General features: G+C 38.8%; 1 protein-coding gene across 5 annotated transcripts in view; it reads right to left on the bottom strand.

Annotated features, from left to right (window-relative positions):
* PCSK5 (proprotein convertase subtilisin/kexin type 5) overlaps nucleotides 1-15,322 on the bottom strand; it is a 461,872-nt gene that overhangs the window by 287,367 nt on the left and 159,183 nt on the right. For all 5 annotated transcript variants that reach the window (XM_047699471.1, XM_047699474.1, XM_047699473.1 and 2 more), the window contains exons 6-7: nucleotides 5,329-5,417; nucleotides 1,557-1,729 (exon numbers count right to left, since the gene is read on the bottom strand). In XM_047699471.1, coding sequence (XP_047555427.1) covers nucleotides 1,557-1,729; nucleotides 5,329-5,417 — 262 coding nt within the window. The remainder of the gene's footprint in view (nucleotides 1-1,556; nucleotides 1,730-5,328; nucleotides 5,418-15,322) is intronic.

Genomic DNA, 15,322 nt, shown 5'->3' with positions numbered 1-15,322 from the left:
AGTCTTGTGAGTTCACCCCAGCACCAACCCCCCCAAGGTGGAAGCAGCAGGGTTACTTGTACTCCAGCTGCCAACACTGCATTAACCTGCTGCACGTATTCCACCACCCCAGATCTGGGCTAAATGCACAACCGTCCCGTGGCTGGCGTAATTCGTAGTAAATTACATGAAATTCAACAAACATTTACTGAGCACTCCCTAGAGTTCTGTGCACTCGTGGGTTTTGCAAAGCCTCCCAAGATGGGCATAAGCCCTACTATCCCACGACACAGAATTTAATGAGGAAGACACAGACCAGAATAACGGACATAAAGCACACTATGATAATGACTTTGTGTGACACTGGGAAGAATACGCAGTTTCGTGGGTGCAGAGTAGGGATTGCTGGCCCTTGGTTCTAGTTCAGGCAGTGACGAGGCTTCTGGGGAGAGGCAGCATTTTAATGGAGGCTTGCTGGTGGAAGAGCATGGGCTGTATAATCATAAGGCATAGGGATGAGGCAGGGAAAACAGTACATGGTAAAGGATAGGAAGAGCCAACTGCGCTTCCATTACAGAAAACGTAAAAAGAGATGATGAAGGAAAGGGAGGATGGGCCCAGGTCATGATTAAAATGCATGCTTTAAATCACCCAAGGTTTCATTCACAAGTAAGAAACAGAAAGGAGATCTTCTGACAGAGCGCTCCTCCTTCCATGATTACAACTATAGGGTGACCTTATTTTTTATTTAATGAAAATAAAATGGGATTTTTTTAAGAGCTGTAATTTTTTTTTTTAAAGATTATTTATTTATTTATTTGACAGAGAGAGATCACAAGTAGACGGAGAGGCAGGCAGAGAGAGAGAGAGAGAGAGGGAAGCAGGCTTCCTGCTGAGCAGAGAGCCCGATGCGGGACTCGATCCCAGGACCCTGAGATCATGACCCGAGCCGAAGGCAGCGGCTTAACCCACTGAGCCACCCAGGCGCCCAAGAGCTGTAATTTGAAGGAGAAATTCTATTACAGTAGATTTCCTGGTCAGGTTTTGAGGGGAGGAGTGGTGTGTGAATTTCTTAGTGAAATGAAGAAAAATGCTGATGAGCAGCCTCATTAGAGAACTTGGGAGCCAGGATAACAATAATATTCTCCTGGGAAAGAAGTGAAACCTGGGAAGGGTGTATGAAAGGGGGAGGCGCAGAAGGGCACTGCTGGATGACCTCAACTGGAGAGATTCAGTATTTTCATTTCTCTTCCATCTCACGGAGCTAAGAATTTATTGCTCCAAAAGCAAGATTCACATATTAGCGGATACATTTCCTTTGAGCAAACCTAAGCAGTCAAATACACCTCTGTTCTGGTCAGGGGAAACTCTCTAGCTCTTAGCTCATTTGCAAAACGGATGCAACACACAATACTAAGGGTTCAGTCCCTCTTTCTATAAACCTGTCTTCTGGCTCAGCTATGGACTCTGTCCATTCCTCTAGACCCAAGGACTGGAACCCACAGTTGCAGAGACGGTTTCCCACGAGAACCATCACCGAAGGACAAAGTATGAGCCAAGGTGCTTTTAAAACCTACCATTCTAACGCCGTTTTCAAAGGCTTGGCGGGTGAGTGGAGCCGGTCCATCCACGGTCTTGCCATCATCATCCGGGCCCCAGCTTGCACTGTAGATATGCACGTGCTGGGGATTGAAGCTAACCGATTTTGCTTCAACCATGTCCGTGACATCTCCATCCAGCATCCGAACCCCTTCCAGACAGAAGGGAATTAGCTTGAATAGAGCATTCACTGTAGAACCCCCAGACAGCCCAAGACATATTCCAATTACAGCAATTGGGGGGCAAAGAATCAACATTTAATCAACACTTAAGTGAGCATCTTCTCCCCCCTGAAAAAGATAACACAGACTCTTCCAAAGTTTTCTTGGAGAGAAAGTAAGTTATGTCGTATGTGAGAGAGCAAAACTTCTTTAAAACCTTTTTTTTTTATTCATTATTCTCTTTTTGAAAGTTCCCACAATCTCTCTCTTCTCTTTATTCCTGTCTTCAGAGAGTACTTGACAGAGAGCCTCAAGCAATCCATCTTCCCTAAATTTCTCTTTATTAGGTAACTTGTGTTCATAATTGGTATAAAGCATTCTGACCTTAGCGGGCTGACAAAATTTGGAAAGCTGCCTAGTTAGGTTGGTCTAATTTCCTCTCTCCTTAATATCTCCTAATCTGTAAGACTGATGTGAACTTAATATATTATTTCTTTGCCAAGTTATTTATAAGTCAAATAATAAATGAGAATGCTCTCTGTGCATGTAACACATCAATTATGTCTCAAAGGGTTTTAACCATGTTCAGTCATTAATCTTCATTTATGTATATTCCCGCCAGACAGACAGGGATTTGTTATTAACCTTAACAGGAAAAAAATAGACACAGACACCCAAGAATAAATTACACATCAAATGTCAGGCCTTCTCTCTGTCCTTCTATTCTGGAGACTCTGAACGACAATGAAACTTCTAATTGTGAAGTAAACATATATCTCCTTCAGCTTAAGCTAATAAGCACCATTGAGACGCTGTATTATTTTACAATTCTATCTTTACAGCTCAAGTTTACTCCTTAGAAAAATCTTGTTCTCTAGCGGGATTTCAAGTTTTTCTGGCCACCAACACGTGGGGCTTAAATAATAAAAACCCTAATCAGGCAGCTTTGATACTAGGAGGTTTGAGGCGGGACTTCTGGTGGAAAATCAACAAATTCTTGAAAAGACTACACCTTCTTTGTGCTTTAAAAAAATGTTTAACTTTAAACTCTAAAATTTGCAAACATACAAAACAGAAGAAATGACCATGAGGCCGGAGACAGACAACATTTAACTGGTGACATTCTGCCATATTTCCAGGGGAACCTTTCTCAGCTACATGACAGATAGGTCCTATATCCTTGAATAATTACTTCCAAAAGAACAGTGGAAGTCAACACTCGGGACATATTACATTTCCTCCCAGCGCCCCTAAAGACACTGCACTTGCTTGTAATATCTCTTGACTGTCATTTCCTTGAGACCTTTGGATTTTTAAAGGGATGTATAGACAAGTGACGTGGATCACAAGGGTTATAAATACATTACTTTAAAAATTATCAAAAGGAAACTGTACTTAGAAGGCTTTTCAGCACTCTGTTTTAGGGGAGTAGAATGTCCAGCTGGATGCTCTTTGTGTGTACTGGGTCCTAAGCAGCCACTGGTTTGGTTTAATTTGACATGAATATTCAAAATTCATCTGCACGGTTTTTACTGAAAACAAGAACTATTTCGTAGGCCCTCCATTTTTACTTCTTGCTATTTCAAAGGATAAAATGAACTACAGTTGACCCTTCAACAACTCAAGGTTAGATGCGCTAACCTTCCCCCAACACCACGCCGTCAAAAATCCACGTACAACCTTGACTCCCCAAACATATAACTACTAATAACCTACTATTGCCTGGAAGCCTTCCCGATAACATACACAGTTGATGAACACATATTTTATAAGATATGTGCGTTACAGATTATATTCTTACAATAAAGTAAGTTCAAGAAAAGAAAAGGTTATTAAGAAAATCTTACAGAGGACATAGTCCGCTTATAGTACTGAACCGTATGTACTGAAAAAAAATTGTATTTAAGTGGACACACGCGGTTCAAACCTGTGCTGTTTAAGGATCAACTGTATTTTATCGGTACAAAGAAATAAACACTGGGTTGTACCACTGCCAACACAGAGGAATAGTTACACAATATTTGGGTGTAGTTTCTAGGTCTACAACTGATGGAAGTCCGGGAAAAAAAAAGCTTGATGAAATCGTATCTAGAGGATAATATTCCTTTTCTGACCAAATATTAACAAGTAATTATTTTTGTTTCCTCAAGTTTTAAGATGAAAGGTCCAATTTTCTTTATCTGACTGTAAGCCTTCATGCTTTGGGACCGGGGGGTTAATTTATAATTCAGAATGCTCCTGTTTGGGGGATGACAGAACATTGGTGAGTCACTGCCATCCGTTCATTTTCTCATTGAAGTCCTGTTTGGCGAGATCCGCAGCTTGTCTGTGGTTTTGTTCCTTCAGCCCCTCAAGGTCAGTGAATGCTGGGTTAGCACGGGAGAGGGAGGACACGAACATGGATGTGTGTTGGTGCATGTGAGGGACTGTGTGTGTCGTGTCTGGGACAGCAAGCAGGGTTGATTAGCAGCTACCATGGTCACTGGAAACTCTTGAGACTATCAAGGGTGTCCGGCACCCTCATCGTTCTTCAGGGGAAGTTTCTGTCTCCTTTCCTTAGCTCCCTCATGAACTTCCCCCTGACGCACAACAGATGCTCTCAGAGTACAGCTAATTACTGGTTAACAAGCTGCCATACTCTAAGAATTCAGTGTGAAATAAATGACAGAAAGAGGTCAAATGCACTGAGCACTGATATTTGAGGTAGTGTCAGGAACCTTTTCTTAGCACCGTTACTAAACACCCCCAATATGTCACGTTACGAGATCTCTACATTTACTCTAGGAAGGACAGTTATTTTTATTTTAAATGCAATTCTATATACCACTTGGCAACAATAGTGTACTGGAAATGAAGATGTCAGTCTAGTTACCAGGAAGGTCATTCATCTGTGACACTGGTTAGGAAAACCCCCTAGGGGACACCTTCAAGCCACTAGGATCTATCCTGTCTCTTACCATGTGCCTACCGTATCAGGTGACAGCTGACGAGGATGGTTACAAATGTGAAGGAGTTTGCTTCTGTCAATGCCTACGTTGATACTCCCTTAGTCAGGTCCTTGTGGTAGGCATACTTATATCTGAGTTTGCGCATGTGTGTGTAATGTACATACAAAATCTGGGATTATTAACAACTACTCTATTGCTTTATTATGGGTCTACAAAAGGAGATTATACCATTTCCCATTTTAATTTCCATTAAAAAGGAACTTTCGGTAAAACATAAGGAAAAAGGGAAAAAAATGGATTTTCTGTTCTGACATTACTTTCAGAATGTCTCTCTCCATAGAGACACTACGGGCTGATATTAAGGTGATCAGTTCTTTGCGACCCAGGCAGCCACTGGATAGATCGGGACAGATGTCAATGACCCCAAATTCATGACTGGACATGTTCTTCATGCCTGTTTTAAATCAAGAAACATCTGTGCTCGCACCCCCAGAAGGGTACTGCTTCAAAAGCCCTGAACTTTATTTAATAACACACGTGAAGACGGTCCTTTTCGGCCACAGTTGAACACTGCCCTGCCAACGCAGCCCTGTCTTGAGCTCTGAAAGAGTGCTCCATCTACCCACGTTTGTTTCCCGTACCTCCGATCTTGGCATTGAAAGCAATTCCGACCGTGCAGTGAGAGTTGTTTGCTGCTGCTGCCACTTCTCCAGCACAGCGGGTCCCGTGCCTGCAGGGAGAACACACAGACGTGTTCAAGGAAGACACTCCATTCTTCCCAACTCGCAATGTCCTCTCCACCAGCTGGACTCCAGAGGCGTGAAGCCTGCGTCAAGCTGTGGATGTTTCTGGAACTTCTACCCAAGTAGCCCTTAGCCTACCCACTGCCAGCTTTTAATTATATTCTGTTTCGGATTCTGATTGATATACATATTCCTTATACCTTGACTTCCCAATCAGGAAATCTCCTTGAAAGCTAAACTCGAATAGTGTGTTTCTTTGTATTCTCTAAACTCCCATTGTCCAATAATGGTAACTACCAGCCATCTGTGGCTATTGGGTACTTGAAATGCTGCTTGTGTGACCTTATCTCAACTTTAATTTTAATTAAGGAACTGGCACTCAATTCAATTACTACGAAATTTAAGAACGTCAGTATATGCGAATCTGCTTCTTACTGTAAATTTAAGTAGAGATCAAGTATCTGCAGTGAAATGTCATCTAAAATATGTGCTGTAACTATACACCGGATTTCTAAGATTTTGTAAATGAGAAAACAACGTGAAATAGTCCACGATACTTGTTTTCTATAAATGAAATGAAATCTGTTATTTAATAAAATGTATCACCCGTATTTACTTCACCTGTTTCCACCACTTTAAAAACACGGCTACTAGAAAAGCAGACACCTTTTTCTGGAAAACATTCCTTTTATTTCTCATCACAGTGACTTTGTTCCTCAGGAAAAAATCCTTTTGTTGAAAGGACTTCTAAGACCATCCCATGCAAGGATAGCAAAGAAGTTCCAAGTGCAAAGTACAGTCTGTTTAGAAATGTTGACCTAACGCTCTGCTGAGAAGAATCCCGAGGTCTGGCTGAGCCCAGGGAAAGGAGACTAGGGCTGATGGCTACTAACTGCCCTGAATGCAGAACAGGGGTATGAGGCGTATGATAACCGCTACGGGGGTATCAGTTATTGCTAATGAAGTCCAAGGCTCAACCCCTCACCCTCATTTTTAGAGATGGGGATGCTTAAGGAGCCCTGAGATGTAAGAAGATAGGGTGAAATCAGCCTAATAGTGACTAGGACTCAGGTCCCCCAAATACTATGTCATTATTTTTTATTTTACAACATAGACCACGTTCATCATGGGCTAGGATTACCATCTGTGCAACTGTAAATGAGTGACTGCTTACAAATGGACACGTACACACACAAGTTCATATAACAGACATATGTTCTGCTTAGTCCACTTACTAATGTCACGCTTATCTTACTATGTCAATATTAGCCTGTATGTCGTTAAAAAGCTAACTATTACCCCCTGTAATCTTTTAAATGGTACCCCGCCCATAATCTATTTCTCAAGTGCTTGATTTCTGGAAATTGACCCAGTTTTTCACTGAGAGTAACAAGGCTATGAAAGACAATCTCGAGCCTTTATATACTTGGATAACTTGAGATAAATTCTACAAGTGGAATGACTGGATCAAAGAGTGCAGAATATATTGTCAAGTTGTTAATGGAAGATTAAAGTAATAAAACCAAACCTCAAAAAAAACCTTTGCAAGATGGATAAATATTATTAAAAAACATATTTTTATGCATGACCAAAAAAAAAAAAAAGACCATAAGCCTACTCAAATGACAATATGAAGAATGGAGAAAATATCTGAACAGACCCATGTCTATAAACCCCTAGGTATGTTTTTTAATCTTTTCATCCTTGCCAATCTGACATGAAAAATGTTATCTCATTGTTGCTTCTCTTTTTATCCCCTCAGATTACATTTGTTATTGTCCATCTTTTCAAATATTTATTAGCTATTTCTATTTCTTGCTTTGAGAATAATCGTTTATGTCTTTTGACCAAAATTTCTTATTGTTTTCCCATCATAGCTATTGTACATACATTTCCATATGTGTTATTTGGAACACAGCAATCGTATTTATGGCAATTTTAGGATGTTCCGCAAAGCAATTAATTTTGATGCACTCATAATTACCTTGCCCTACTGATATCTGGTCATACCACTTTCATCATCAAAAAAATGATCCATTTTTAAAAGAAAAAAAGATTTGTAAACTACAAGCTGAACTACTAATTTTACCCCTGAGCTCAGCAAGTATTTACTATAATTCTTCATTAGTCTCTGATTATGTATTACTTCATGGTGTAATTTTTTCTTCACACGTCAAATACCCTTTATGAGTCCATTGTTCTTAAACTTCACTATATCTATCATTAACTAAGAAAAGTGCTATGGGATCATAAGGATCTGATTCTCATTCTCCAATTGTTATTTATGAGTCCATTATGACAAGTTTGCTCATTGTATTATGGATTTGATATTGTTTTCTGCAGTTCTGTCAATTTTTATTTTATTTAGAATGGAATGATTAAATCTTCCTCATGAAACTATTTATGAAAATTCAGTAAAACTCTGGGATTCCTGCAGTAAAAACAAAACAAAACAAAAATTAAAGAAACCAGGCTAATAACCGGGCTAATAATTAAATCGCATACCTCTTTGTCCCCTTTACTATCAAACATTCTGTGTTCATATCAGTTATACCTCTCTTTTTTTTTATTTGACACAGAGAGAGAGAGCACAAGTAGGCAGAGCAGCAGGCAGAGGGAGAGGGAGAAGCCGGCTCCCCGCTGAGCAGGGAGCCCAATGCGGGGCTTGATCTCAGGACCCTGGGATCATGACCTGAGCCAAAGGCAGCCACTTAACCAACTAAGCCACCCAGGTGCCCCAAACTTTTTGAGTACTTTTTTTTTTTTTAAGAGATTTTATTTATTTATTTGAATGAGAGAGTGAGAATGGGAAAGACCGCATGAGAGGGAAGAGGTCAGAGGGAGAAGCAGGGTCGCTGCTGAGCAGGGAGCCTGATGTGGGACTCAATCCCGGGACTCTGAGATCATGACCTGAGCTGAAGGCAGTTGCTTAACCAACTGAGCCACCCAGGCGCCCCTTATATCTCTTATAAATAGAATATAATTACATTTTTTTGAAGCTAGGCTACGTTTGTCTTTAACTAAAAATAGGTCCATTTACAGAGACTAAATCCCATTGTTATATTAATGCTTACTGTAGCTATTTGCTATTTGCTCAAGGATACCTAACTCCACAAAGTCTATAAGTCATCAATACGTTTTTCAATTTTTCCCAAACGATACAGACTAGAATGCTTTATTTATTTATTTATTTATTTAAAAGACTTTATATATTTGTCAGAGAGACAGAGAGCACAAGCAGGGGGAGAAGCAGGCTCCCCACTGAGCAAGAAGCCTGATGTGAGACTTGATCCCAGGTCCCCAGGATCATGACCTGAGCCAAAGGCGAATGCTTAACTGATTAAATCACCCAGGTGTCCCACAGACTAGAATGTTTTAATTGTGATTACTCTTTAGCACATGAAATCCCCATGATTACAGTTATACATTGGAATTTTTGACTTTGGAAACGAACCCATTAGTGTCATTATTTTGAATAATCAACGTTTGTTTAGATATACAAATAGTCTTTGCTCTATTTGTTTTTTTAGTTATAACTCCTTCTAGGATCCTGGATTTTTTTTTTTTTTTTCCTGAAGAATATTGTATAAATGCGTCCATCAGGGAGTCTCTTGGTGGCCTTAGAAAATGACTTTATTTTACTGTTGTTTTTGAAAAATAATTTTACTGGGAATAACAATCTAGACTAATGGCCCTTCAAAAATGCCATTCCACTGTCTTCAAGCTTTTATTGTTTCTAATGAGAAATCAGCCATCTTGGCGTTTTAGTTCTCTCTGGGCACTTTTCAGATCTTCTCTTTGTCTTTTCTACTCTGCAGGTTCATTAAGACATTGATGTTTGAATTTTTAAAAATTCTTTCTTAGGGGGAGCCTGAGTGGCTCAGTGGGTTAAGCCTCTGCCTTCAGCTCGGGTCATGATCCCAGGTTCCTGGGATCGAGCCCCACATCGGGCTCTCTGCTCCGCGGGGAGCCTGCTTCCTCCTCTCTCTCTGCCTGCCTCTCTGCCTACTTGTGATCTCTGCCAAATAAATAAATAAAATCTTAAAAAAAAAAATTCTTTCTTAGAATTCCTAGACCTGTGATTTAATGCTTAAATCATCAAGAGTCTCAGCTGCTACCTTTGAAAGCTATCTTAATCTTCCATTTCACCTTCAGATTTCGCATAGCTTTCTCTCCCTAGGCTGCTCTCCCCATAATTTGCTCAGTTCTGTATTTCACTTACCTTCAGCCATGCCTAACTTGCTATTTAGCCCATCACTGCATTATTCGTGTTAAGTGTTATATGTTTTATTTACTTTTTTTTAAAGTTCTTTTTCAAACCCACCTGGTTAATTTGAATAGTTTCTTTAAAAAAAAAAAACTGTTCAATTCTATGTACTGAAACATACATTTCTTGATATATGTGAATTATATGTAATAATTCTCAAACATTTCAATCTACTTCTGCTCTTTTTGCTGCTAGATTGTTTCCATGGTGATGTTTTCCCCATGTGGGGGGTGAACGGTCCATTTAGGTGGTCATGTTGTTTGCTTTTATCTTTGTGAATTCTTTGAGGCTGGACTGGGTGATGCATCAAGGGTTCTGTTTTATGCAAGTGTTTTCTCACTTCACTACCATCCTTGCACTTTTAAAAATCCAGCTCCAGGCTGGCTGGGTTTAGCTGATCACTCTGGAAAATTCCTAGTGTCCACCTATTGCCTACGCCCTTTACAGATCCGAGCTTTCACAAAGAAATACTCTGTGTGTCCCATTAGCCCCACCATGCACTAAAAAATTCTTTAGTATTTTCCCAGGAGTTTTAGATGTACTACAATAGGAGAGATTTAATTAAATATCTTTTCTACCATAATATTTTTAAAACATAAGAAGTAACTTGGCTCTGTATTCCTAAAATTCAATAAAACCCTGCACATATTATGTGCATCATTAATGTACAGTGAATTCTCCTATGTGAAGAGAAAGAGTGACTATTTCCTTATAAAAACATTTTTGCAAAGATTTCTGTATATCGCTCTATATCATGACCAATGATGAACCATCTTTGGGAAACAGGGGAGTTATTGCTCTACCACTGATGTATATATTTTAAGTATCACTTAAGTAATAGACTGTAACATGCTGTAGTTGAGGGTCCAAATTGCTAACTCAACTACATTTAAACAGCCCACTCTCTTCAGATGACAATGATCATTACTCCAAGGAAAGTACTAATCATCTTTTTATTTTTGTACCTTAGTTGGATTCAGTGTTTTGATGGATTTAAAACAGATCATAGAACAATGGATATCATCAAGACCTGTTCAAGTGTAGGAACAAGATTCAATTTCTTCCTTAAAGAATAAGGGTGATCAGCATTAAGTATATTCGTGATGTCCATTAATTATAAAAGTCACAAAAACAGACAATCGTCTTTGCTTCAGATGTATTTTTCTTCAGAGACAATAGAGGATGAGCATTTAGAGTATTTTCAGTGTAAGTAGGACCATTTCAGTAGATCTTAGTCCAAAAAACGATGGGCTCATTCTATTACATTCTGACCTACATGCACCTGGATAAGAATTTACTAGCCAACTTCTACATTAACACCCCTTGGAAAATTAGTTAGCTGTTTAGCTTCTTTGTATATGTTTATGCTACTGCTAAGACACATTCTTTTCTGAGACCCCAGAAGATAACCCAATGATATAAATTATAATGGATATTTAGACAAGTGGCAAAGTAAGTTAGACATTATTAGGAAAAAAGAAAAAAAAGAGATGCACACAAACTAGGAATTGAAAAAGGCATCGCTTCTCCAATTCTCTTAAGCATATTGGCATTGCTGCCAGTGCCCTAGTAAGTCACAAAATGCTCTGTCATATAATTTTTATTTAAATAAACTGTTTGGCTCTTAAAGAGCATCTTGACTGACAGATCATGAGAGTCCTTGTTCTACCATTCCAAGTCTTCTCATCTATTACATGATCTGTTCCCAACAATAAACCACTGCAATTAAAGATCTTAGAAGTTTTACCTGGGCTCTGTGATTGAAAACAAGGAAAATGAGATCAGAGAGTGCCTGCTAATTCATTTCTATAATATTGTGAACTCAAACAAGCGAAGTGAAGTGAATACAGAATATGAATTCGTAGTTGACCCCAAAATACTGCCTACGTGTATTCTCTTGCTTTCTCCTAGCCCCAGACTAGTCACAAAGTCCCACTGCTTTGTGTACTTTGTTTCTTCTGTATAAATGAGTGGGGATGAAAATACTAACGTACTTGAGCTTTACTGTAGATGTGAAGATGCAAGTCAGCTCAGCAACGAATCTGAGACATCAAGACACATGGAAAATGTCTACCCCTACGTTGCTACCTCATTGCTCACAAGTCAAAATTACACTTGTCTGAATCGAGCAACAACAAGTTGGAGAAAAACTACTTTTTTTTTTTTTTTTTGAAAGACCTTCTATCCCATTTCCTTCTTGAAACAAACATCTTCAGCTGTTCATGGATTCGGTCTACCCCCTCACTGAATAGAAATTCCCTTTTGACATCTGGTGTGCCCTTTCTCTTTGGCGTATTTTGGTTTTGTTTAAACCGGAGTGAAAACTTTCCATTTCAAAGGCTCCCTTAGAAAGGGAGGGCAAGAAATAATGATGTATTTGATGTGTTCTCCAAACTACCACTTCGAACTCATGTTTCTGACTGCTCGCATTGTTCTTGATAATATTCCCACCTTGTGCTTACATCACGCCAACCATTTCTAAGTATTTGAACTTCAATGGATTCTCACCTCAACCCTCTGGAGCAAAACAGGTATCACTTCTCTAGTTTGACAAATGAGAATATTCCAGCAGTCAGATGGGGACTGGAAGGTACAAAACACGGCAGGGCAAAGACTAGATCCAGCTCTCCGGAATCCTTCTGTGAGGTCTTTTCGTGGTTCCAACAGAAGTCAGAAGGGCCCACAGTCCTGCCTTTGAACGGATGCCAAGATTTCACGAATTCTTTGCTGGCTCCCCTACTTATTCCATGCCATGGTGGTGACCTTATTCCTTCATTACTATTGATGACAGGATATTTGACAGTATATTTTATAGAATCTCCCTAATAAATTATTCACCTTGAGTGAGAAGGAGAAAATGCCAGGAATCTTAAAAATGAAAACTTAAGAAGAATGGAAAACAGCTGAAAATAGATTATGGCCCTGTCTTTAGCAAAAAGCTTTACTAAAGCTCACGAAACATGTTAGGAAAAAAAAAAAAGAAAAGGTAAATTAAAACTTTTAAAAAGTAGAAAAATCATCCATTCCACTTTTTGGTGATGAGTTTTTGTGAGACAATTAAAATCCTAGCTTCTGATGTGACTACAATTACAAGCAGTCCCTGAGGCTTCCATAATATTACTTTTTTTTTTTTTTTTAATACAAGGAAGGAATTCAGAAAAACTCATTGAAAATAACTGCTAAGGGCTGAATGTTTGCGCCCATCCCCACCCTCCATTCATATGCTGAAAACCTAATCCCAGTGTGATGGTCTCTGGAGCTGGGGACTTCGGGAGGCTTTTAGGTCACACAGGTGGAGGCCTCATGATAGGATTAGGAACAGCAGAGAACAAACTTCCTTTCTTTCTCTCCATCCTGTGCGCACACATTTCTGCAAACCAGGAGAGAGCCCTCCCTGGAAACTAAATCTTGGACTGTCCAGCTTCCAGAACTGTGAAAAATAAGTATTTACTACTTCAGCCACCCCCTCTATGGGACTCCATTATCGCAGCTTCAACTAAGACAATAACCAATAGCTATATAAAACAAGATATACAGAGACACTCTGATCACCAAATACTGTTAGAATCTTCAGCATAAACTTTAAATATCACAGCCTTTATACTTAGCTAAAGACATTGTGAATCTTCCTCTCCGTCTTCAAGGAGAGATATACAATAGTTAAAGAAATTAATAAAAGTTAGCATTCATCAACTGTTCCAAAGTTGGAACAGATATGTTGTGGGCAAGAGAATAAAAAATATATTTTATAATATTAACTAGTAATAGGACACTACTAAAAGGCATCAGATATATCACAGGTCAATGACCAGCAAAGGATTTTAAAAAGCAGATTTTTTGAGAGCTTTAAACGTACTGTTAGTTTGACACATACACACACAGGCACACATCAAGTACACACAGAAACTGGTGAAATCTGAACATGGTCTGCAGAGTGTATTAAGGCCAATTTCCTGGTTTTGGTATTTCACTGGAATTGCATAAGCTGTCATCAGTGGGGGAGTCAAGATGAAGGATATGGGGGTCTTGTACTATTTTTGCAACCTCTTGAGATTTGTAATCTTTTTAAACTTAAAAATGATTGTAGGTCTGAAGAACCTATAGTTATTTGAAATACTGACTATAATTCAAGATGGGTATTTTAGTCAGGACACAAAATATTGACGATAAAATAAATAAAACCCTAGTGGTCAGTATACTGCCTTTTATACATTTTTTTATATTTTTCATAAATTTTTAAAATTATTTTTTAAAATTAAAGTATAAGTAACACAATGTTATACTAGTTTCAGGTGTACAAAATAATGATTTAACAATTCTATACATTTCTCGGCGCTCACGATAAGTGCACACTCAATCCCTTTTATCTATTTCATTCATTCCTACTCCCCTTCTGGCAACCATGTTTGTTCTCCAGATTTAAGTCTGTTTTTTGTCTCTTTTTCCTTTGTTCTTCTGTTTCTTAAAGTACATATAGGAGTGAAATCAAATGGTATTTGTCTTTCTCTGACTTATTTCACTTAGCATAATACCCTCTAGGTCCAACCGTATTGTTGCAAAAAGTAAGATTTCTTTCTTTTTTATAGCTGAATAGAATTCCATTTTGTGTGTGTGTGTGTGTGTGTACACCACATCTTCATCCATCCATCTATTGATGGACCGTTGGGTTGCTTCCATATCTTGGCTATTATAAATAATACTGCAATAAACAGAGTGGTGTTTGTATCCTTTTGAATTCGTGTTTTACTTCCTTCGGCTAAATACCCAGCAGTGAAATCACTGGATCATACGGTAATTTCACTGTTAATTTTTAACAACCTCCATAATGTCTTCCACAGTGGCTGCACCCGTTTGCATTCCCACCAACAGAGCGCGAGGGTTCCTTTATCTCCACATCCTTGCCAACATATGCTGTTTCTTGTCTTTTTGATTTTAGCCATTCTGACAGGTATGAGGGGATTTCACACTGTGGTTTTGATTTGCATTTCCCTGATTGGTGATGTTGAGTATCTTTTCATGTGTGCATTGGCCATCTGTATGTCTTCTTTGGAGAAATGTTTATTCAGGTCCTCTATTTTTTTGGGTTATTTATTGGTGTTAAGTTCTTTACATATTTTGGATCTGAACCCCTTATCAGATATATTACTTGCAAATATCTTCTCCCTTTCAGTAAATTGCCTTGTCATTTTGTTGGTGGTTTCCTTTGCTGTGCAAAAGCTTTTTGTCTTGGTGTGGTCTCAACGTTTATTTTTACTTTGATTTCTCTTGCCTTAGGAGGCATAGCTAGAAAAATGTTGCTAAGGCCAATGTCAAAGAAATTACTATGTTTTCTTCTAGGAAGCTTATGGTTTTGAGGACACACATTTAGGTCTTTAATCCATTTTGAGTTTATTCAAGTTTATAGTGTGAGAAAATGGTCCAGTTTTCCTACCACCATTCGTTGAAAAGACTGTCTTCTCCCCATTTTCTATCCTTTCCTCTTCTGTTGTAGATTAATTGACCATATACGCATTGGTTTATTATTTCTGGGCTCTCTATTCTGTTCCACTGATCTCTATTTTTGTGCCAGTACCATACTCTCTTGATTACTACAGCTTTGTAGTGTATCTTGAAATTTGAGACTGC

Source organism: Lutra lutra, chromosome 13, assembly GCF_902655055.1.
Source record: "Lutra lutra chromosome 13, mLutLut1.2, whole genome shotgun sequence".
NCBI classification, from domain to species: Eukaryota; Metazoa; Chordata; class Mammalia; order Carnivora; family Mustelidae; genus Lutra; species Lutra lutra.
This window is presented reverse-complemented; position numbering and strand designations above follow the sequence as displayed.